The 24,771-nt window shown below is 41.3% G+C and overlaps 1 protein-coding gene across 1 annotated transcript in view; it reads right to left on the reverse strand.

Moving 5' to 3' along the window:
• Window positions 1–298: 298 nt before the first annotated feature.
• Window positions 299–24,771, reverse strand: part of MECOM (MDS1 and EVI1 complex locus) — a 712,085-nt gene continuing 687,612 nt past the window's right edge. The window contains exons 11-17 of the mRNA XM_043994868.1: window positions 17,593–17,759; window positions 16,503–16,580; window positions 13,117–13,286; window positions 11,861–12,005; window positions 7,204–7,440; window positions 5,661–5,841; window positions 299–733 (exon numbers count right to left, since the gene is read on the reverse strand). Coding sequence (XP_043850803.1) covers window positions 599–733; window positions 5,661–5,841; window positions 7,204–7,440; window positions 11,861–12,005; window positions 13,117–13,286; window positions 16,503–16,580; window positions 17,593–17,759 — 1,113 coding nt within the window. The 3' untranslated portion in view covers window positions 299–598. The remainder of the gene's footprint in view (window positions 734–5,660; window positions 5,842–7,203; window positions 7,441–11,860; window positions 12,006–13,116; window positions 13,287–16,502; window positions 16,581–17,592; window positions 17,760–24,771) is intronic.

A 24,771-nucleotide genomic window follows, 5' to 3' on the forward strand; every position in this document is an offset into this window, starting at 1 on the left:
CAATGTAGTTAAGAAGGGAAAGAACCCAAAATACTCCCTGTTGTCAGTTTCTACAAGAATTCGAGTGTGCATTTCATACAACTAATTCAGTCTTTGAAGGGTTAAATTACATAAAGCTTTAACAAAGAGAGGGAAAAAGAATGAAGATAAAAGCAACTGTTCCCAATCATGTGTCAAAGGATCTGGTACAAAAGACTCAGTTTCTTGATTTTTAAAGGAGTGCTCATACGTCTATCTATCAATGCCACCTTTGCAGCTCCCTCCCTCATCCCAGCCCCACCCACCCGCCCCTGCCCCAGAGCAGGGTGAACAGGAAGATGCCTCTGGCCCACCAAGGTTTGCATTCTTTGAGTCGCATTGATTCTCCAGAAGTCAGCAGCTGCCTTTGCTGTGCAAAACAAAATATTGAGAATAAATAGTTTCTTTTTTTCGTTTTCTTTCTTTTTTTTTTAAAATTACTCAGTTTAAGGTCACCAGACTTTAAATGGGTGACCCAGCAGATTTATAAGGCATTCTGCTCAGCAGTCTTTTCAATAGTCCTCTATGGAAGAGCCATGCTACTTGGACTTGGTCCCAATTCTGGTCAGACATCACAAGGTCATACGTGGCTGAGAGATTGGATGGCACTGGATTCCGCAGCGGCCCTCGCCATACTGTGCCACATGTTGGGAGAACCATGAGATGGAGAATGGAGGGAGTCCTTGTCAGACAGCGATAACATCATAGCATAGGCCTATGAGGAAAGATCAGAGTCAAGGTCAGGCTCATTGGGCAAAAAAAATCTCCAAGGAAAATAATAGACGATCATGGACCCATCTTCTTGTCATTGAAGCCAAAGGCCTTTATTCATATACCCAGAGAATTGGGGAATTGGGAAGGATCTTAGAGAGCAGCCAGGCCAACTACCTTCCTTTTATAGAAGAGGAAACTGAGGCACACAGCAGTTAAATGACACAAGGGCCCCCTGAATCCAGGGTCAGGCTCTATTCCACTATATTCTACTGCTTGCCAAAGCCTAAGTGATCAAGACTTTGGGTTTGAAGGCGGATGAAGAAAAGCTAAAAATCCAGAACTTTCTGACCAACTTAGCCAGTACCTGCCTGGCAGAAAGCAGACAGGGGTGCTCAGGGAGGAAATGAGATCTCTTCCCTGTTGCCATGCCAAGTCCTGAATAACACTTCAGTGCATCCCTCCTCGGTGCCAAAGAAAATATCCCAATGCAATATTTAAGCCTTGACTTGCGAGTGAACTTTTCACTGCTGATTTGCCAATGTTGGTCTCATCCCTCAATTGGCTTGTCATAGTGCTCTTGATGTGGAATCACTGAGAGTCCTGCCAAAGACATTCCACCGTCCTTGGTAAACAAGAGGAAAATGATGTTGTTGTTAGGCAGCATTTTTATTGCTCCGAGTCATGTTAAGACATGTAGCTGGGTTACCATTCCTGCTGTCACCAAAACTAAGTCATGACAGCCAAATGAGGGGATCCACCCATGCTACTGTTGCCCCAAATGCATCCAATAAGGCTCTTTATGTGAGCAATTGCCTTACCAACACCTACTAAGCCCAGGAACACTATTCTCAATCTTGACCTTTTCCAATCTATCCAGATATCCATATATATTCTCAGACTCAGGGAAGATTAGAAGCATGCTGATGCTCTTGCCAAACCCCACTGGGAGACTCATGAGGACGAATTTATAAGATAGCTATGTTAAGGCTCGTAAGCAGAAATGGGCCAATTTGTGAAGTTCCTGAACATGTGGAAATTAGCAGTTGGGACCTGTTCAAAGAAAAGATTGACTCAAAGCTTAAAAAATGGCCAAAATATTTTTTAAAACTTTTTTTATCTAATAAAGACAAAATTCAAATGGAGAAAGCACTGGACCAAAGTCTAAAAATCAGGGTGCTCTTTCTAGTTCCAATATCACGTAACTGTGTGACGTGAGGCAAATTATTTAACCTCTCCATGTTTTGGTTTCCTCGTGGTAAAATTAGGGGATTGGACATGATCATGGAGTGTCCAGCTTTGTGGGTCTATGGCAGTTCTACTTAATATAGACAAATAAACCTGTACTGGTTAAGTTTTAAAATATTAATTCACCCAAAAGTTTAAAAGGGAAAGTCAATAATTCAAGAATGTTTAGTCATTTACCAAATATATGTATATTTAATAGATTATAGCTACAGTTTACAGAAAGTGTATGTATACATGTAGGTATGTACATGCAGGTTATAGATTTACTTTCCATAAATATCCCTATAATTAATTACACCATTAAGCCCTGGCACTATTAGCTAAATTCCAGGCTTCCAAATAGCAAATGGGCGATCCCCTTTGGCCGATGGGCCCATTTCTACATATAAACTCAACAAATATATTTCATGCTAACTTAAGTGTGGCTGGTCCAATCTCCAAACATAATTCTATTTCTTTGCCAACCCAAAGTTTGAATTATGTCAGGACTGAGCATGGGCTGTTGATTCTTCTCTTTTATGAGATATGTCCTTTGCAGAGAGCAAGGTAGAGTTGCCTCGGTAACTTCCAAACTTACAGGCTAACTCAAAAAGAATAATGTCGCTTCATTACTCTTTTCAGATTTTCTAAAAGCAACAGAAAAATGGATACACGGCTTATTTGGTTGTCATTTGAAACACTGAGGGGCAGAAGTTACATTGTTAAAGGTCCCAAACTGGAGAGTTATTGGCTTTGGCCCTTAAATGCATATGACCTGTTATATATCACCCTCCCTGAGCCTCAATTTCCTCAGCTCCACATTAGGGAATAGGTCTGGATGCCACTGAAGGTCCCCTCTAGCCTTAAATTTTAGGATCCTGTTGGAGGGATTCTGAAATTAGCACTGAGACATTCAGACTTCCTGGGGCAGGGGATGGGGTGGGGAGATACTCTATGTTCTTATAGAGACTTAAAAAAATGGAGTATTTTCCATGGAGCACATAGCCTCAAAAGTCACCATATTAATGGAAACAGATTTGTGAGTGGTGGGAAGACAGCCCCTCAAGAGAACAGAAAACAAAGGAAATCCTTGCTTCTGTAGAGGATTCCTGGTATTTTATCTGATTAAAAATGGGTCACACAAAAGAATAAAAGGCCACATCTAAGAGTCCTCCAGAAAATATCCAATTTAACAAATGTTCTCTAACCATATGCTCCATACCAAGCAAGATGCTTACTTTCTTTGGGGGGGATTAGTCAATTTCTACAAGGGATTTTGGAGAAGGAGAGAACACTAATAATTCCTTGGTTCAGAAAAGTCTTTCCATAGGAAATAGCCTTGAAGGAAGCCAAGGATTCTAAAAGGCAGGTGGGTAATAGAAAAGTATTCCAGGAATGAGGAAGAGCCTGTGTAAATAAACAATAGCAGGAGGAAATGGAAATGCTAAATTTGGGGGAACAGCTTATATACCAAATTGTAGAATATGTGAAGGGAATTAATGTGATATAAATTGGAAAAACATAGGTGGAGCCAGACTGTGAAGAGCTCCAAAGCCTAAGCTGAGGAATATGTATTTTATATTACATGCAATGAGAGCCATTGAATATTCTTAAGAAGGGGAGCAACATGGGGCGGCTAGGTGGCGCAGTGGATAGAGCACCGGCCCTGGATTCAGGAGTTCCTGAGTTCAAATCCGGCCTCAGACACTTGACATTTACTAGCTGTGTGACCTTGGGCAAGTCACTTAAGCCCCATTGCCCTGCAAAAAAAAAAAAAAGAAGGGGAGCAAGAGTGTCATATCTGTACCTTAGGAAGCTTACATTGGCAGCTGGATGGAGGATGGCTTAAAGAAAGGAAAGACTGGGATCAGGGAGCCCCAAGACTCATCCTGTACTTCATTTTCAGTCTACTGAAATTTGTTGAAACATCAGGTTTCTAAGGGCCTGTGATTCTGGCTAAGAGAAAACTAGTGAAGAAGGGGGAAATGAGGCCAGCAGAAACTGAATGCATTAGTAGCTATAAACAAATGGAAATAACTGAAGAGGATGAGGTGAGGGATTGGAAAAGAAAACCAATATCTTGCCCAATTCCTGCTTCTTCTCTTCATGGCACCTTGGTTCGGTAAAAACAATGGTTGATTTGGACTCAGAACACCTGGGTTCAACTCCCAAACCTTGTCAATGACTTGTGTGGCCTTGGACAATTCATTTCACTTTCTCTGGGCCTCCATTTCCTCATTCACTGGTTGTAAAAGGCAGGGGTTCAGGGGATGGTTCATCAAGGATCCTCATGGTTCCTTGCAGCTTTAACTCCATATCACTTGGTTAAGGTTGAATGGAAAGTAAAATATGTACCATGCCTGACCTGAATAGCTTTTTAAGACTATCTGTAAGATACTGAAAAGTGAAAGAAATCTCATTAAACTGGTTCTTTTGTCTATACCTGCCAAACAACTGAATGACTTATTCTTTAGTCATCACATACTCAGTCTAAGCCAAAATACATTGTATTTATGGGTCTAGAGAAAGTCTAATATCAGAGATAACAGCAGACAAGAGAGATGATCTATACCTTACCCTGCTTTTGATTATTATAATATCCCAATTTTTTTCCTGTTCATTGGATGAACTGGACATAATTATTGCATTTGGGTTGCATGGAGACAGCCTTGATTTCCTTTACTACTAGGTGAAGATAGGAATGAGCCTCCTCAGAGAAAGTGAGATTCCCATTGGTGCTAAATACCAAGGGATTTGATGGAATGCTATGTATGCAGTTGAATATCAATCATGAGGAACAAAAACTGTTCCCCTCCCCTGCCCCCATCTCTCCTCTCTCTATGTCACTACTCATTCATTCAATGAGCATTAAATAATCATGAGAAAGAGGACAATGATACGTAGCATTTCTATAATGCTTTAAGATTTGCAAAGCACTTGACATATGTCTTCTCATTTGATCTTCACAATAACCCTGGGAGGTAGATGCTATTATTCTCTCTACTTTACAGATGAGGAACCTGAGGCTAAGAGAACAGGCCCAGGGTCACGCAGCTAGGAAGTATCTGGGGCCAGACTGGAATTCCAATGTCCCTTACTCTAAGTCCAACACTCTTTCCAAGGTGCCACCTAGAAGCCTACATATACCAGGGAAGAGCCACATGTCGAATACTAATTATGGTAAAGGACCAGAGCAGAGAACCCCTGCCTTCGAGGATCTTGTTTGTTATCAACTCACTTGGAGAGATATTACACCAACTCAAAACACCAAGGAAAGTAATTTGAAGGGGCAACAAGCCAAACATGGTGTTCTAACCACAAGACCTAAGAAATTCATTGAGAGGTCATTGTAGGGTTATGGCTGGGAGGTTGTTAGTTAAGGAATCCTTCCTGAAAGGTGCCTTGCACCTTGGCTGCTAAGAAAAAGGAAAGAGGAGCCAGGCTTCACAGTATGTGTAGGGCCTCTGGATTTTATCCTGGTAACTATCTCCCCCAGATTTTATCATTAAAAGGTCAACAACTTTGGAGAAGACATGATCTTGTGGGGAGAGCATCCAACAACTTCATGGCCTCAGGAGCCACAGAAGAAAAGTAACTTATTTTTGTTCTTTTTTGTTTTTGTTGTTCTTTGGGTATATTTTTTTTCCCATGCACACACATTGCCATCACTTTTCTCTGAAGTCAAAACCTGGGAAAATATTCACCTGTGACTTGGACTTTCTGTATAGCGGCTGTTTAAGGTCCTCTGGCAGGTGGGAAGCACTACAAGACAGCTCAGCTTCATTATATTGAGTCTCGTCCATTTTCCTCATTTTGAGGCTATCTGTGAAGTATCTTATATGATCTAAAGCAGAAAGTCCACTTTTATACTCCTCCTCTTTATACCTAAAATGAACCAATGGGGAAGCTTAGTGGGTTTTTTTTTCTCAGTTTGTCAATCAATCAAATCTCTTTTCATATGAGCTTCTATAATTGGCAAGACCTTATATCCCTATATTTCAGCAGGAGGCAAAGTATTTCCATCTTCAAGTCCTTTGAAGGTGGTTATTGGCACCCCATTTGAAAAAAACACCTTCCTCTAACATCAGTTAATAGCCTTGGTGAAGAAGGATGAATGTGGGACAGAGACAGACTTCAATGACATGCTAAGTAAATAAGGCAACAGAGGCTGATTTCCCAGCCCAGTCATACCCGGCTTCTAGAGAAAATCCAATGCCTAGGCTGCCTTATATCTGGGTGAAAATGGAAAAAAAATCTCCAAACTTAAGTATTTCACAGAATGTTTTTATTTTTCACTAGTCAGTGATGATGATGATGTGGCCATTTAAGTAATCTCAACCCTCCTATGTTCCTGCAAAATTCTGCCTGTGATTCTGTATGGTTATGAATTGGGGGATACCACAACCAGTTCTAAGTGACCCAGTGGGCAATAGAAAGATGTATGATGGGCCCAAGTCACCTAAGGATAATTAGCATCCAAGAAATCAGTAAAGAAGTAACATAAAAGGTGTCAACCAGGGAATGAGTGGAAAAGGAAGTAAGGTGGCCATAAAATGAAAGTGAGGGAGGACATGCAGATGGCCCCAGTGTGGCAGTGGCATCCACATGGTATTAAAAAAGACCTAAAGTCTCCCATGCATTGAGTGGGACCTCTCTGGAGTTGTTATGGGTGGACACAGACAAGATGAGTCACACAGGATGAGATGTTTTAGATGAGTAGAAACTGGCTCTGACAATGGCTGAGGTCAAGGGTCCACTGGAGTATTTGAGTACAGTCTATTCTGTATAGACAGATTATTCATCTGTTAAATAAAGGAAAGATCTGGAAGTCACTTGTCCCATTTGATCCATCAATGTGGCAAGCAAGTCCGATCACTACGGACAGGATTTATAATGTCTACAATGATTAAATTAAGTGGACGATTCTCAAATCTCCACTTTTCTTTTGGGCACTGTAAGCAGTCTCAGAAAAATTACCATCAATGGTACACATGCCATTTTCTTTAGTCTTGCCTAACAAAAATTCATCCCATTTCCACAAATATGAATGTATTTATATGCTTAGAGATCTTATCAACAGTTACATTGAAGGTAATTTACTCACACAATGCGATATTTGAATAGTTTTCATTGCGATTATTTTGAATACATCACTCACAAACCAAACAAAAATATTTTTCTTGCAAAAAAAAAAATAAGTCGAAATCATAATAACTTCTATGTCCTGTGATGGTTTAACTGACTGACCTGCTTGGGGACGTCTTACAATTCATGTCCAGAGCACTGGTTTCTTCATAGTCATCCTCAGGGTTTCCTTCATGTAAATTACTTGAAACTGGTTCCTTTCCCGGTTTCCCTGTCATGTCACTTTCTTCATCTTCTTCATCCAGCAACACTTCGTCATCTGCTTCTTCATCATCCAGCAAGTCTGAGTTTTGTCCAGCCACCAGCATCTTATCATCCTGAAAGTGGCTCCCATTCATTCTTTAATAGAACAAACGTACCATCAACCAGTCAATAAACAAACGAATGAATTGGTTGGTATTAGAAAAATCAAAACAAAATTCATTATCAAGACTTTGAAGAAACAAAACCACCTGTTTTCTACCTTCAGTATAATTATGGAGGATTCTTCTTTATCATATTCCATTGGGAAATGAGATCACTTTAAAAATAAAGAAATCCAAGTGAAAACCATAATGAGGTGTCTTGGCTTCTACAATAAACCAAGCTGGAGTTTGAGTTAGAAAGATGCCTGAAATGCCTATTCCAAGACTATATACTAGATGCTACAAAGAGTACGGCCGAGTAACAATGCTATTAGATGGTCTAGGTTGGGGGCACCCCTATGTAGGGACTGGCATTGGGAACTCCTAGATTAAGGAGTTCCTGCTCCCAGTGCAAGTCACCACCTTATAGTACCAGACAGCTGCTTCCTTGCTGAGGGCCACATGGCCAGTAAGTGGCAAGGAAGGACTTGACCCAGTGACTGTTACTGGCTTCCTATCCACTAACCCATGGAAACTCTCTAAATAGTTACGAGTAATTGATAAACGCACTTTTTTCCCTTTCTGATTCAGATCTATGATTTTATCTATGTAGAGAATTCCCAATGGGGAAACTCCTTCTACCACCAAAGATCTGTAACTATTCTGCTATATATAATCTCAAGCAATTATATACCTGAAGTAGAGACTTGAACCCAGGTCATCCTAGAAGGGTCTGGGACACAGACACACACTAACCCCGAATCAGTCAAACACCCTTTGGAGTCCCTTGCCCTAGGGGAGATGATCTACTTAGTTTTGGGGTAAAATCCAAAGTAGAGCTGACCCAGATGAGAGTGCAAGGGTACATACTTCAACTATACCTCTCACCCCATTATACCTGGTAAAGTTCCAGGACTCCACTGACCTTTTCCTTCACCACCTGGAAGAACCAGCCAGTACTTTACTATTTGCACTGCTGCTACGTATAGTAAAAGCTTCTCCCACCTCTAGGTCAGGGATTATGGGACCAATATTACTATGGTTACTATGAAGAGTGAAATGACGTACCACTACCTGTAGGCTGACAACACACCCCACTGAAGTCTTCTCTTCTCAAGGCCCAAATCTGCCATTTTCTCCAACCTGAGTATTCTGGGACCCATTTTTTTAATCTAACTTATGGAATTGTAGAATTAGATGTTAAACACATCAGTCAATCGATCAACACACTTATTAAGCACCTCCTATTGTCTGGGCACCATGACAGGCATTGGGGACATAAAGTCTAGAAGGAAACAGCTCTGATCCTCCAGAAGCTTACAGTGGTTATTATCCAGCCCATCTCCCTCATTTGATAGATTCCTGATACCCAGGGGGTTTCAGTGACCTGCTCAAGGTCAAATTAACTGCATTAGATCCAAAACTAGAAACCAAGTCCCCTGACCACCATTCCAAAATCCCTTTCACCCAACCAAGCTGCCTAATTTATGTGTCAATTAAGAAACTCCAAAGTAAGTAAGTAAATAGGTAATTATGTAAAGCCTGGATCATCATTCCACTTGAAAGGACTCTTTTTTAGATCATGAATGCTCAAGTCTGTCCAATCCACCCCATTTTTTTTTTGCTTATGTATTAAAAATCAGTACAGCTAACACTCACAATCTCAGGAAATAAACAAGGAACCAGAAAATCTAAAGAAAAGGGAAGAGATAGAGAAAAAATAACTAAATCAAATATTTATCCAACTAATTATCATAGCAAATATAGTTCCCTGTTTTAAAATCAAAGAATGAGGTGAATTTGTCCCAAAGTGATAGGAAATGTGACCTGTAATGTGAGATGCCAATTTGCTGGCTTTACCCATTCCTATTGTTTTCAGGGGCAAAGACAAAAGAAGTAGCGACAGTATGAGGATTTTAGCCCTGGAGCCAGAAGGGGTCCTCAAAGTCCTCTAGTCCAGTGCTCTTATTTTAGAGACAGGGACCTTGTGGCCCCAAGACATGATGAGACTTGCCCGTAGTCACAGTAATAGTAAGCATCAGAAACAGGATCTGAACTCAAGGCCACTGGGCTCGCTGGTCATGAGGTTCTGTGCCAGTCAATATGGTAGTTAATTATGCTTTCAAAGCTGGCCATTCCCAGAGGATACAATATTCATCCAAAACAATTAGATGTGCCAAATTAAGAAAGGAAACCCTGGATGACTCATCACGCTCTCTGCTTACATCCTGTTTCGGCTATGCTAAGACCAGATGTGTACACATACACCCTGATCACCAATTAAGAATTTAAAATGTGACTTTTCCTCTTCTGCTTCAAAAGGCATTGCCCCCCCCATCCCTCCCACTCCCACCTATGTTCCACCTCAGTATCACTGGGACTGCAAAACTAAAATAAGAATCACTCTGTGAGGCTGTCATCAGTCACCAATTCCTGATGATGATTTTGTATAAAAGGAACCAGACTGAAAGATGCTTTCAATTGTAGATACTGACAAGTTGGAGCTTCCATCAAATTTCCTAGTGCCCTTGAAGGTTCATGCATGTACCAAATTTGACATGCTTTTCAATCTGAAACACACAAGGTTTCTGATTTCCTTTCTTCTTGGTCGGCCACATTTTTATCCTCACTGAACAATCAGAAGTGGTTGGAGGCTTTTTAGGTGACTTTGGAAGGTTTCTATATCCAAATGCATTTACCCCAAATCTACCCTGATGGAATGGGAAGACGTTTGCCAACTGGTAAGAGGAAACATGGAGGGATCCTCTGAAATATTAAACAATAGGAATCTCTTTTAACTAGGTAAGGCAGTAGATAGAGCGCTGGGCCTGGAGTCAGGAAGACCTGAGTTCAAATCTGAATTCAGACATATACTAGCTGTGTGACCCTGAGCAAGTAATTTAACCCCTATTTGCCTCAGTTTCCTCACCTGTAAAATGGGGGGTCATAAAATGGGGGTCATAACCTACCTCCCAGGGTTGTTATAAGGACCAAATGAGATAATAATTACAAAGCACCGAGCACAGTGCCTGGGCAAAAATAAGCACTTCATAAACATTTGTTATCACCATCACCATCATCATAATCTTAATCATTATTTTATTTTGGTTTCTATCAGTTTAAGGACTGGGTTCTTCTCTCTGTCCCTGGTGCCTAGCACAGTGACTGGTAAATGGATGGTGGTGTTAGTCATAGTGACAATAAAGATCAAAATAAGAAGACCACCAGATCAAACTAAATAAACTACATTCAGCCGCATGCGATCCCACTTGCCCTGGGCTAAACCACTTCAGGGGAGGGACTTCAAAGGGACAGCCCTGTTTAACAGACAGCCACCAGGAGGAGCACATAATCATCACTCAGATAGTGACATAGGAGTCTTAGACACCGGTTCTCCAGAATTATCCAAATAATTCCTTACTTCCTTACTGGCATAATCTGCCCTTTTTTTGGTGGGCAATGAGGATTAAATGATTTGCCCAGGGTCACACAGCTGGTAAGTGTCAAGTGTCTGAGGCCGGATTTGAACTCAGGTCCTCCTGACTCCAGGGCTGATGCTTTATCCACTTTGCCACCTAGCTGCCCCCCCCCACTCCACCGCCATTTATTTTTGAGGTAGGCTGAGTTCCCTCCACCAGGCTGCTTCAAGTTGACTATGGTGCTATTAAATCCATGCCATCACCCTGGTTCTGAGCCTCCTCACCTTTCCCCTGGACTATCGTGTTCTCCTAATTGGTCTCCTAGCCTTCAGCCTCTCTCCTTTTGGAGCCATAGTTCACACACTCATCAAATTGTTATTCATAAAGCATAAATTTGACTCATAGGCATCACTTCCCATTCAAGAAGTGTCAGTGACTCCTTATCACCTTGAGAATAAAACAACCATCTGTGTACCTGTTGGCCCCAACCCCTACCATATAGAATGTAAGTAAGCTCTTTGAAGGAAGAACCATTTCATTTTTGTCTCTGTATTCCTTCCACCATGCCCAGTGTCTAGAACTGAATTGGGCAGCTGGGTGGCATAGAGCACTGGTCCTGAAGCTAGGAGGACCTGAGTTCAAATTTGACCTCAAACACTTACTAGCAGTATGACCCTCGACAAGTCACTTAACCCCAATTCCCTTAAACATCCAGGGCCATCTCCAGTTGTCCTTATATATATCTCACCACTGGACCCAGATGGCTCTGGAGGAGAGAGTGAGGTTGATGACCTTACATAGCCCTCCCTCACTTAAATCCAATTCAGTGCAAGTCATGATATCACCCCGATGTCATGGTCCTCTTTAAGAATGAAGGACAAAACAACCACAAGAAGAACTGGGTTGAACTGAGCAAATCACATTAAATTTTATTCCACACCCATGTCTGACTTCATGATTTTTTTAAAATTAGGTTTCAAGCCAGTGATGCTTTACCTCTCCTCTGCATTCCTTGGTGACTGGTGACTATGGTTGCTGTTTCCAATGAAATTTCGAATTTCTGTAAAGTAAGAATCCTCTTTGTCATCCAAGATGGCACCTGTGCTTTCCAGTTCAGAATGAGGTGATGATGTCGCAGTACCTAAGGGAAGGAGGAGTCCTTTTTGAAAAGATGCAATTCATAACCACAGTGTTTTTGTACCTAAACTCATAGCTTTCTGGATGCAATTGGTGCCACTTAGCTATTAAACATGTTGAAATCAGGGTCAGTGATTCTACCCAAAGTAGAGAAGTGGATTCTCCCCAACATTCTAGTGAACTGCCTCTAGGCAGCATTAGAAAGACTTTGACTCCTGAGGGTCACTACAATCATCATTCAGGTTCCCCCCATTAATTTTTGTTTGTTTTGGTTTTTTGTGGGGCAATGAGGGTTAAGTGACTTGCCCAAGGTCACACAGCTAGTAAGTGTCAAGTGTCTGAAGTCAGATTTGAACTCAGGTCCTCCTGAATCCAGGGCCGGCACTTTATCCACTGTGCTACCTAGCTGCCCCCTCCCCCATTAATTCTTAAAGAAACTCATAATGAAAGGGTGGGGGATGGGATGAGTACAGAAATCTTGGTCATGATAGGATGTAAATTCCTGGATGATGGGGATAATTCCCTTTATGGAACCCAAATGCCTGGCTCAGCTCATCACACATCACAAGAAATTAATAAGAGTTTGTTAGATTGAATAAACAGGTCTTAGATATTCACTGCCATACTAATATTAATACAAATACTAATAGGCATAATGCATATGTATGTGTATATATATATGTGTGTGTGTGTGTGTATTTATATATATATTAAACTGTTCTTCGTCAAGCATCATATATCTATTATCTCATGTGATTAAAAAAACTTTCTGTCCAACCAGCTAATCAGTATTTAGATATAAAATAATATTAATATGGGTAAAAACTTAACTTGTTTCTTTGTATTCCCAGAACCTGATAGAAAAATCTAACATGTAGGCTCTCTCAGATTTGGACTGCCTATAGAGATGAATTCAGGCTATCGTGTAATTTGTCATAAGCTCAGCCAAAGAGAAACACCCCAAAATTGTTGGACTACTTGTGACATGGCATGGGCCCAATTAGAATTTGCTGAAAACAGCTTTAAGATTTTCCCATCCATTCATCCTTCAGAAGTCACAATCTCAATGACCTCCCAACACCACATCTCGTCCACTGACAAAACGGATCACCTACCAGACATGTTCCCGTTCTCATGTTTCTTTAGGTGTCTGTCTAGGTTGGTCTGTTGGCCAAAACACCGGTCACACAAGTGACACTTGAATGGCTTCTCCTTATTGTGGATGTTTCGCACATGTCGCTGTAAGTTGGAGGATATGCTGAATGATCGATCACAGTATTTGCATCTGAAACAAGAACCAAACCATTTTCAGTCACAACAAAGGGTGTTTCTTCTCATCCCAAGAATATAGGATAAGCTGCATAAGGGCAGCTGGAGCCCTCAAAGAAAAGATCTACATGCATGTATAAGCTTCCCTTTGACCTGATCTCAACCATTCCATTTTTAGGGCATCTTATTTCCCTTTATTAGTCAGCGAGCACCACCCTTCCCACACCCCGGGGCTATCCCTCCTACAGTGGCTTGGTATTTATTTTTCATATGTTTGATATACATTCATTATTATACATGTTGTCTCTTCCTAATAAAATGTAAGATCCCTGAGGGCAGGGGCTATTTTATTTCTGTCTTTGTGTCCTCAGCATCTGAAATAGTGCTTGACACATAGTAGGCATTTTAAATAGTAGGCTTGTTGATTGATCAATCGATTTAAAGAGGTGCCTTTTATTTGCTGCATTTTAAAGAAGCAAGATGGGTGAGGTTTAAAGTCACAGCACGATACCACAGCAATTCCAGTCCCCCTACTCATTGGCTGTTATGTTTTTTGCGAAAAAACACCAAACAATATTTATTGCCTGAAATGAGTTGGGTGAATTAACTCTAATATTTTCAAAGTACTCCATGCCAAGTTAAGGAATTTAAAAAGTAAATCACAATTCTGTTACTTCATGTCCTGCCAATCCAACACAATTAAACACTTTGTGGAGAGAGAAAAATAACATGAAATAAATTCCCTCTAATATTCAAATAAGGTAAGAAGGCTGTTTTTTTCCTCTGTTCAAAATCACAGTCTGATTAAATCTTTTCTTGAGGAATTAGCTTTCTTGATTGGCAATCCCGAAGGAAATTTCATTTATCTTCCCCAATGCAGCAATAAACAATTCAAGTCTTTAATACCGTGCCAACGTGAGAAGTGGAGTCTATCACTTGTGCACCAGAAGCATCAATTTTCATACTCTGGAGTGATTTGGGGGCCCTAAAGCCTTCACCGGATCGCTCCTTAAGCAGTACTAAGCCCTGCTACAGCTACTCCAAATTCCCTTCCTGGCCTGTGGCCAAGAACTTTCGATATTAGGCCCTCTCCCTCTTTTTCAATTCTACTTTTCTTCTAAATATATACGTGACACTGAACAAGGTCATTGTTCCCAAATAGCAATTATCTATTTTGTTGATCGTGGTTTTATCATTGCTCAGCCTAGTTCCTCATCATTTACTTCAAAATATCTCTTGATTAAGGAACAAAATCAGGCACAAGAACCTACTCTGTCACCCTTATCATGGAGGTATTTTTAAAAAGTATGGGTTTTTTTTCCCTTTCTTTGATGGGATTTCTCTCCTTTCTCACCATAGGGCACAGAAAACATCAGGGTGTTTTTTCTCTTTTATTTCTGAAGATAATAAACTGGTTTTTACCCAAGAGATTCTTCATTTTCAATTTCAGAAGCAATGACTGAGTTCTAAATTGCATTCTTGTGTGTGTGTGTGTGTGTGTGTGTGAGTGAGAGAGAGAGAGAAAGAGAGAGAATCTTTCCTCTCCTATGCTCCATTGTTCAGAATGTAGTCTGAAAGAGTGGAAGTCCAAAGATTAGGGATAGCTACCTTTGACCTCTCTGGCAAGTCCCTTAAACTATGTGGACCTCAGTTTCCTTATTTGTAAAATAAAAGAATTGGACTAAGTGGTGTCTGAGATTCCTTCCAGCTTAAGATCTGTAACCCTGTGGTTTCAGATTGTTTTCCTCATCTGCCTCCTAACACACACACACACACACACACACACACACACACACACACACGCACGCACTCCCTTTTCTTAATCTTGTTTCCTGTCTCAGCTTGCACCCCCTCCTCCTTCTTCAGGTCTATCCATCAGACCTTTGGTCCTGGCTCAACACTGCTGGTGACTCTCACGGCTCATAAGGTTGCAGACACCCCGGATACTAATACAATTTCAAGGTAAGAAATGTCACCTGACATCTATTTCTATACAATCACACAGTTAATTTTGGAGATGAGGAATTTATAACTGGGATCAGGGAGTAGAAGCACACTTTAGGCATCCTCAGAAAGAGGACCCAGGTGCCATGATTTTGTTTTTTGAAGCATAAGACCACAATTTCTAATAATAGCACTTTGTGATTTGCAAACCACTTTATAAATATTATCTCTATTATTGCCCCCCCTAAAAAACAAAAATAAACATGTTTTTAGCATCAATATTCTCCCAGTGACACTATATAGTTGAGAATCAAACACCATGATCTCTGAAAAATCAAAACTGTACATGACTCAAAGGACAAGGCATGCTGGATACTATATTACCAATTATGACTTGCAGGAGAAGTGGCATAAAAGCCACAGGATCATACAGTGCAGAGAAGGATGTGGCCTTAATCATTTAGACTAATGTCCTCATAACCAATATAGGAAAACTTTAAATATGTGTGACTAGAAAAAGAGGCTAGAACAAAATTTACTGGGCATCAAGGGAAAACAAAAGAGCAAGGGGTACAATCATCCTATCAAAGTAAAGATAGTGGCCAAACCAGATATGGTCACTTCTCTCCCAGCCCCATTCATTTTTTTTTTCTTTTTTTCTTTTTTTTGGTGAGGCAATTGGGGTTAAGTGACTTGCCCAGGGTCACACAGCTAGTAAGTGTCAAGTATCTGTGGCCAGATTTGAACTCAGGTCCTCCTGACTCCAGGGCCAGTGCTCTATCCACTGTGCCACCTAGCTGGGTTGGAGGTATACAATTTCTGGGTCAGAAGTAGAGCAAGCAGAGAATGAGGCATGGCTGCCCTGAACACTTCCTCAAATGGAGGTTCCAGGCAGGCACTGAGTAATCAGAGGGCAAGGAGATACCTGGATATAGACTTCTCCAGGGTCAGAATGCTGCTAAGGCTGTTGTATAAAGTCCAGAAAGTAAAAGAATGGCTCTGGAGAGGCAGCGAGGTGGCACAGTGGAGAGAGTGGATAGAGCTGTAGGTGCTATTGTTTACTCCATTTTTTACAGACAGGGAAACCTGAGGCAGATAGTACTTAAGTGACTTGTTCAGAGTCCCATGGCTAGACACTCCCTACTGACCCCAGTGTCATAAGCAGGCATATTCACTGTCAAATCCATATATCTCCCCTCAAATAGTCTTTCATGAACACACTGTCAATACATGCACATCAATTTTTACAACGATTAAAAGAAAAATCCACCAAAATTTAGCTTCCAACCTGTATGGTTGCTCTCCAGTATGTGTCCTTAAGTGACGGGTTAGGTTTGCTGATCTCGGGAAAATCTTGCCACAATATCTGGGATGAAAACATTTTTGTTAGAGAACAGCATCATTGCCATCCTTTTTTCACCCCGTTTGACCTGCATAACAAACCAGACGCCTGATGCTGATGTAATTAATCCTGCACGTCTTCAGTATTTAGCGTTTTAAAAGAACAAGAAACAGTTCTACACAAGATAGCTCACGGTCACCGGGTGGGGTCGAATGTGGGCACAAGTAAACAATTAAGAAAAATGGGCTTTTGTTGGGATGACCCCAAACTTCCATTTTTTTATTAACTCCGGATCTCTCCTGTTCACGAGACTGAACTTGGATGGAAAGGGAGGGAGAGATGATGAGTAGTTTGTGATTTCAGTCTGATGTAAACTGATTCCAAACGTTTCAACTCATTTTCCAAGTCAGCCAAAGTGACAATGCACCGTACATTGAGCTGGATCAGATCAGACAAGACTCTAGGACCTCATCCATCAAGGTATACTCCTATAAAAGCTCTCCTCGAAAGAAGGTGACATGTTTTCCAAAAGAACAGATAAATGGATATGCCTGCATTGGACAGCATAGCTCTCCTGGGGCAAGTCAAAAAGGATCAAGTTAATTGGAACAAAAACAGGCTGCCAATTGCTGGGACCCTCTCCCTGCCCGGGACACACGGTTCCTTGGCCAACGGGGCACACTGGCCGGCTTTGCTTCTAATTGTCCTGACTATTCATTTGTGGATGCCTGAGGACAGGAGGACTAAGTTTTGTTATGAAAATAATTAACTATGAGAGAAAATTCATCAATATCAAAATGACAGGGAAATATAAGAAGTAGACCGGATGTAGAATATTTCCAACCTCATTTATCAAAATTCCGAAGGGCCTGGTTTAAATTCTTCACATAATATAGAACACCATTTTCGTGTCTCATTAAATAAAGAGGACTTTGAGAAGCTACAGAGCTACCATGATCTCTATTAATCATCCCATCAAGAATCAGTTCCAAAATAAACAAGGGGGAAAGCCAGTCGTAACTAACGCGGCAATTACCTGCACGTATACCGTTCCTTGCCCTTCCGAAGCAGGTTCTCCGGCAGGGTGTTTGGAGGGGCTCTGAAGTTGAACATCGAGGGAACAGACTGGATGAGTTCATTGCCTTCTGGTTTCAGGGCACTGAAGCTTTCTAATTTTTCAGCCATGTTTTCAATGGCAGACATCTGAGGATTAAAAAAATGCAATATAATCAGTGGGCGGTCGCCTTGACTAGCACTCAAAGTAAAGAGGTCACCCACAGTGATGACCATGATGTCATGATTCTGATGGCATTTAAAGGATGACAAAGCACTTTCCTCAGGACAGCCCCACGCTGAGTGGATGGCCAAGGACATATGACACAGAATAATGGATAGAGTGCTGTACTTGGAGTCAGAAGCCCTGAATTCGAATCCTGCCTTAACGACCCACCAGCCATGTGAACCTGGGCAAGTCACTACACCAATCTCTTCAACTGTGAAGTAAGGATAACAATGGCACCTATTTCACAAGCTAATCATGGGGATTAAATGAAGCAATGCAGAAAAAGTGCTTTGTAAGTCTTCAAGCACTATAAAAACGCCAGTGGTTAACCTCTCAGCTCCAGTTTTATCTATAGAATGGGTATAATGATAGCAGCAATAAGCAGGGATATTATTATATGCAGACAGTTTTCCATTTTTTTTTTTCAGTATCCCTAGTACCCAGCTCAGTGCTTTGCCCACATGGTCTTTTATAGAAAAGAAACTAAGGCATGTGTAGGATGCTAAGGTTTATAGAATATGCATCAGGTAGATGCTATTACTATCTCTATTTTACAGTTGAGATAACCAAGGAAAACAAAAGCTAAGTGACTTTCCCAGGGTCATGTAACTATTACATGTCCAAAGCAGAATTTGAACCTTTTTTTTTCTTTTAGCGAGGCAATTGGGGTTAAATGACTTGCCCAGGGTCACACAGCTAATAAGTGTTAAGTGTCTGAGGGCAGATTTGAACTCAGGTCCTCCTGACTCCAGAGCCAGTGCTCTATCACTGTGCCACCTAGCTTCCCCAAACCTATCTTTTTGATTCCAGGTCCAAAATGCTATCTTGGGCCACCTAGTTGGCTCCTTAAAGATGACGAACTTCCTAATTAAAACCAAATCATAAACCTTCAGGAGAGTGCTAAGTTCAGAGCAGGCCTGAGACTCGATATTTCTGTAGTATTGACCATTCTTTGTACTTCTTTAATCTCTCTTCTAGTCCACTCTGTTCCCATCCCCAGCCTCAGGGATGCCCAATAAGGCTAGATCAGCTCAGTCATTGTTACTGAGAAGAAGGCAGGGTAAGGAGACAAATCTGCAGGCAGAATCTGAGGCACCAGTGGTGTGCTGGTTGAATGTTTAAGAACCGGCTCTCCAGAAAGTACTGTGCTGAATAATGGAGATAGAAGTACAGAGAACAAAACAAAACCCTACTCACAATGAGTTTCCATTCTAATGGAAGAGACAAGTACATGTAAAAATATGTATAAAAATAAATATCTAGCTTACATTGGCACCTACACGTATATGTGTACTCCCATATATGTAGCACATACAAAGTAGATAATTTGGGATGAAGGGCTTAGGAATTATTATCCTGTGTAAAATATCAGATCCCTTTGGATCTTTTGACTTATTTTTCTCTGTTGGCTGATTTGGTCCACACCTGTGATTTCATTAAGGTAGGAATCTCGAGTGAGAACCCTCCACCATAAACCAATGGAGATTTCTCCACCAGTTGCCTAGAGTACCAAAAGTGACTGGCCCAGGGTCACAGAGAACAAGTTGGAAGCAAGTCTTTTTTTTTTTTTTTTTTTTTGCAGGGCAATGGGGTTTAAGTGACTTGCCCAGGGTCACACAGCTAGTAAGTGTCTGAGGCTGGGTTTGAACTCAGATCCTAGTGAATCCAAGGCTAGTGCCTTATCCATTGTGCCACCTAGCTGCCCCTGGAAGCAAGTCTTGAACCCAGATCTTTCTGAAATGTCTCCTCTTCTGATTACCTCCCATTTACATGGTATATGGTTTACATATAGAGAGCTATTTTCATGGTTGTATGCCCTCTCTCCCTCCCCTTTTAGAATATAAGCTCCCTGAGGACAGACACTTGTTGACTTTTTATGTACATAGTGGTGTCACATAGTAAGTACTTAATAAAGGCTTGCTGACTGACTTTCTAGCTCCTACATGGTACCCTGCTGTGCTTCACTGCCCATCTTTGGCACCATCCCTTGGGAACTGCATTGGACGTTAGGTCAGTATTTTTAAAAGCTAACATACTTCTTGGCACCTCAGCTGGGGAGATCCTCCCCTCTTATCTGCACCTCCCAAAGTTGTTCTGAATACTGGCTCCAGAGTGGGCTTCATTTTAAAGAGACTTACAACTGAAATGTCACAACTCAAGTTGGGGGAGGAGGGAAGGAAAACTTTCAGAGCATAGCACTGAGGTATTCATTTCTGCATTTTCCACATTTTCATTCACTGTGGTTCTTAGGGAAATTTTTTCAAGGACCTATCAAGGACATAGCAGGGACCAACAGAGGAAGTAAAGGTGGTGGGCAAAAATGAAAAGGACAAGGCAAAAAGGGAGGACCCAGGAAAAGGCACAAGGTGAGCTACAAAAGCCACTTCAAACAAAGGCTCACCACCAATGGCTGCATCGCAGCTGATGGGTGCTGCAGGGAGAGACAGGCACTAGCCCCTTGGAGCCCAAGGGAGAAAGGAAAAACATATTTCATATTTAAGTGGGAAATAAATGAAATGTATGCTCTACAGACACAAGGCGGCACAGGATGCCATTTGTTTCTGAAACCAGACAGGGGCTGTGGCAGGGCGAGCTGAATTCAATCCTCTCCTTACCAAGCAAATATCCTAGGCTTGATGGTGCAAATGACTATTCATGTTCTAGTTAGCCCTGGGTGATGGTGGGGTTTCCCCATCCCCCCTTTAGCCCCTGGCCTGGCCTGCCCTCCCATTTCATGCTCAGACTCAATGCTAGCTACAAATTGCAACGTACAGGGTACCACTGCCAATTTGCCAAATGTCTTTCATCAAATACTGTGCAAAAAAAAAAAAATCTCAGAGGGAAGTCAAGATACATTTACTTGTCAGACGGCAAATGTGAAAGCATTGGAAGGCAGTCAGGGCTATAAGCTCAGGGGTTTGATTCATAATCACTCAGCTGCTAAAACATTCTCCACAGATGTGAGTGGACAGCACATTTGTCAATATGAAGGATTCTGACGTGTGCTGATCACAGGGCAGAGAGATGTGATGATGATGGCCCTCTGAGAGGGGCTGACTCTGGCTCGACAGAGAGATGGCATTATCAGCCCCCAGTGCCCACCCTCTGGGTTTTTTATATGACCTTGGAGCTTGCTTATTCAAAATTCATCTGGAAAATAGTTGATGATGGGATTTTTACTGCACTGAATCTTTCTAATTGTTCCTTGTAAAAAGCCATGGTTATACCCTACTCCTGAGGAATAAATTAAGGGCACAAAAATGACATCTGGCCTTCCAGCTGATCATCAGGAACAAGCAAGGACAAGGGTGATGGCTTTGTGATTTTTACGTGGGGGTGTCCATTTCTGCTGGCAATAAAACATTTCATTCATGTAAAAAATGTTTCATTAATATCTGAGTAAATAATCAGTCCCCACCTTCAGGGAACTCACATGCTAATGGGGCAGATAACATACAAATAGGAAGGTACATACAAGATAAACACCGAGTAGATGGGAGTCCCCTGAATTTCATTATCTCTTGGTCCTAAATCATTGTAAGACCAACTCCCCACTCCCACCCAAAGTCACAAATTCCAGTAGCCATACATCTCTGGGAACATTTCAAATGGCTTGACTGTGCCTCTTGACTGTCCTTAGTTCTGCTCTCCTGGTCCCACAAAGGAGAAGCCAGCACTCCAAGTTACTAAAGGCAATCAGTTGTTTTGGAAAAGGCATCTTGCTTCAAGAATGGCTATTTAAGGATGTGACCCTGTATGCCTCAAATCTTCCTTGCTCTAAAAATCCTCTAGCTGCAAGAAGAAATATTGTAGGGCTGATTGCTGAATAAATGGCATTCTTAAAGATAACTGGGGAAAGATCTCTTCTCCCCCATCCCCCTTTTTCTTCTCTTTCCGAGGATGCTGGTACAAAAATAAAAAGGAGATGAAGGGGATGGGATGGGAAAGATGGAGGGGGCTACACAAAGAGTAAAGGATAGCTGTTAGCACATACACACACACACACACACACACACTGGTCCAATTTATATTCCCTCTGCTCATTGGTAGGAACTGATGAAGACACATAAAAGCTATCATCGAATCCTGCCTTTCATCTCTGTTCATTCCTGCCATGTTAGTGCTATGCCTTGCTTGCCAAGAGAGCTGGCATTCCCCCATGGAAGCAGAGATCAGGGATGCCAAGCTTGGCTGAGGGGGCAGAGGGACCATACCCAGTGCACATGGCTAAAGTGTCACAGACCAAGATGAACCTCATCTAGCTATAACCCTAGATCCTGGACCTCTCCTGGCATCCAGACCTCCCCCAATATGGAACCTAAGACAAGGCTGTTTGCTCTCAGGGAGAAGGGCAATGATCTATATAGGTACTGGGGAGTTTGGAGACATACATCTTGGCAAGGTGCATTCTGTAATTTAAAAGCTAACACAATGAGATCTGGTGGTTTGCAGGGAGTAGTATTTAACAACAGCCCAGTGGTGTGGATATTTTCCTATAACTTCTATAACGATATGAGAGAAATAAGAAGGAAAAGAATGAAGAGGGAAAGGAGAAAGAGGAATATGGGGAAGAGAAGGAAGGAGGAGAGGGAGGAGGAAAGAGGAGAAAGAAGAAGGGCAAATGAGGAGGGGAAGGAGAAAGATGGAGGTGAAGAGGAATACAACATGGAAATGGAGGCAGAAAAGGAGAAAAATTGGGGCAAAAGTCATATTATGTATTCAGAAAAGTCACTGCTTTGTGGTCCATGAATGTCTTCTAATCTCTGATCAGTAAATGACTTTACATGGAACAATTTTTTTTGATTTACACATATTTAAGAGTTGTTGATGCTATCAGAAACTAGACCCTGGAAAAGGAAGTCGTTTCACTCCCCTTCCTGGTCCCTAAGAGGCTATTAACCTTATATTGACGCAAACTCAAATGCAGTCATAATTCCCTAGCTCCTGCCCCCAAATGCAGACATTACTCTGGTCTGATAAAACAACCACTTTTATAAACATTTCAGCAGGCAAGATATCAACAGGGCCCTGAACATTTATCTTAAAATTTATTATACAGCAGCTGAAAATTGGTGACATAAATAGAGTGCTTTCCCTTCAAAATGATGAAAGTGATAACCTGATTAGATGAGCTGATAGCCCCAATGGTGCCATGGATTACACGACCTTGGCTTCCACAATTTGGACTCCTTCAGCTGTTATCTTAGAACAACCAACTCTCAGAAATAACTTATGGGAAAAGTTTGTCCATCTTAATTTCCTATTTTTATTTGCTTCATATCTTGACAAATCTCAGAACCATGACCATGAAATTTAAGCATTTATTTAAAAGACAGGGACAGATGGAGACCTCTGTCAGTGGCATTGCTTTCAACAGTCATATATATATATATATATATATATATATATATATATATATATATATAGAGAGAGAGAGAGAGAGAGAGAGAGAGAGAGAGAGAGAGAGAGAGAGAGAGAGAGAGAGAGAGAGAGAGAGATTATGAAGTTAGTGGGACCAAATGATCTGAGACCATTTCTAAATTAGTTAAGTAGCAAGTAGTATAATAATGACAATCAAAGGGAGTGCATGAAAATTGAAATCATAGCTGGTTATTTAAATAAGAGAGGCAGCTGATGTCGGCAGGACTTGAGGGGCACCCAGGAGATTTTCTGCCCAAAAGTATCACCCCCGTTTTCTGTCATAGTGCTCAAATGTCACTTTATTTTTTTCCTTTGGGTCATTAAGGCTTACTAGTCACTGAGTCCCATATTAAAATATAAAATAACCCCAGGACCTGTTAATACCTTAAGCTATAAGTAGCCAAAGCTTAGAGAAAAAAGGTAGGGAGCAGTATACAAGTGGTATTCTTTTTTTTTTTTTTTTTAGTGAGGCGATTGGGGTTAAGTGACTTGCCCAGGGTCACACAGCTAGTAAGTGTCAAGCTTCTGAGGCCAGATTTGAACTCAGGTAATCCTGACTCCAGGGCTGGTGCTCTATCCACTGTACCACCTAACTGCCCCACAAGTGGTATTCTTGAGGGTGGGCAGTGGGCATCTACCAGCAATAAAGGTGGGAAGAGACCAAAGGCAAAATTCACCTACTTCATGATCTTTTTTGTATTAGGAAGTCCAACATGCCTAGTGTTTGAATTAAAGGTGTCAGAAATAGTCTTGCAATTTCAATTCACCAAAAAAAAATCTGGATAAGAGAAAGTGACATCAACCAGAAAGACAAGGCTAGTACTCATGAGTTCTCTCTTGGAATGATGCTCATTATTGTCCTACTGGTATTTTAAGTAGATGGCTGATCTCTATCATGAAGGTTTTTTGCTTTCTCCTAAATTAAAGCTGGATCTTTGAGGGAAAGAGTGGAGAGACTAGGGGACAAGAGGTGGGGCAGTGTAGAATATTTGCACAACTCTTTTTATCTTTTCGTTTCTTCAAAATATGTTTGGAAGGGAAAGGACAAATAATACAATCTCCATCCTAGTAAAATATGACTATACCCCAAGTTCATTAACTGAGGGTAGGCCATCTCTGGCAATGGTTACTTATTAGCTAACTGATGGGAAAGAGTACAGGAAAGACCATATCGCTGTCGTGTGGGTATTTACATATATTTTATGCATTTTGAGTTTCTCTTTTTTTTTTTTGAGGGGCAATGAGGGTTAAGTGACTTGCCTAGGGTCACACAGCTAGTAAGTGTCAAGTGTCTGAGGCCAGGTTTGAACTCAGGTCCTCCTGAATCCAGGGCTGGTGCTTTATCCACTGCACCACCTAGCTGCCCCCATGTGGGTATTTAAATCATAATCTTTGTTTGATTTTCCAAAAAGCCAGAAGCCCATTTCCTTTTCCTATGACTTTAACCATGAATGCTCATCAGTTTGTGAACCCAGTCCCTTAATCTGGACCAGTAAAGGCATCTTTTAACCT

The sequence above is a fragment of the Dromiciops gliroides genome, chromosome 3 (genome assembly GCF_019393635.1).
Source record: "Dromiciops gliroides isolate mDroGli1 chromosome 3, mDroGli1.pri, whole genome shotgun sequence".
Taxonomy (NCBI): domain Eukaryota; kingdom Metazoa; phylum Chordata; class Mammalia; order Microbiotheria; family Microbiotheriidae; genus Dromiciops; species Dromiciops gliroides.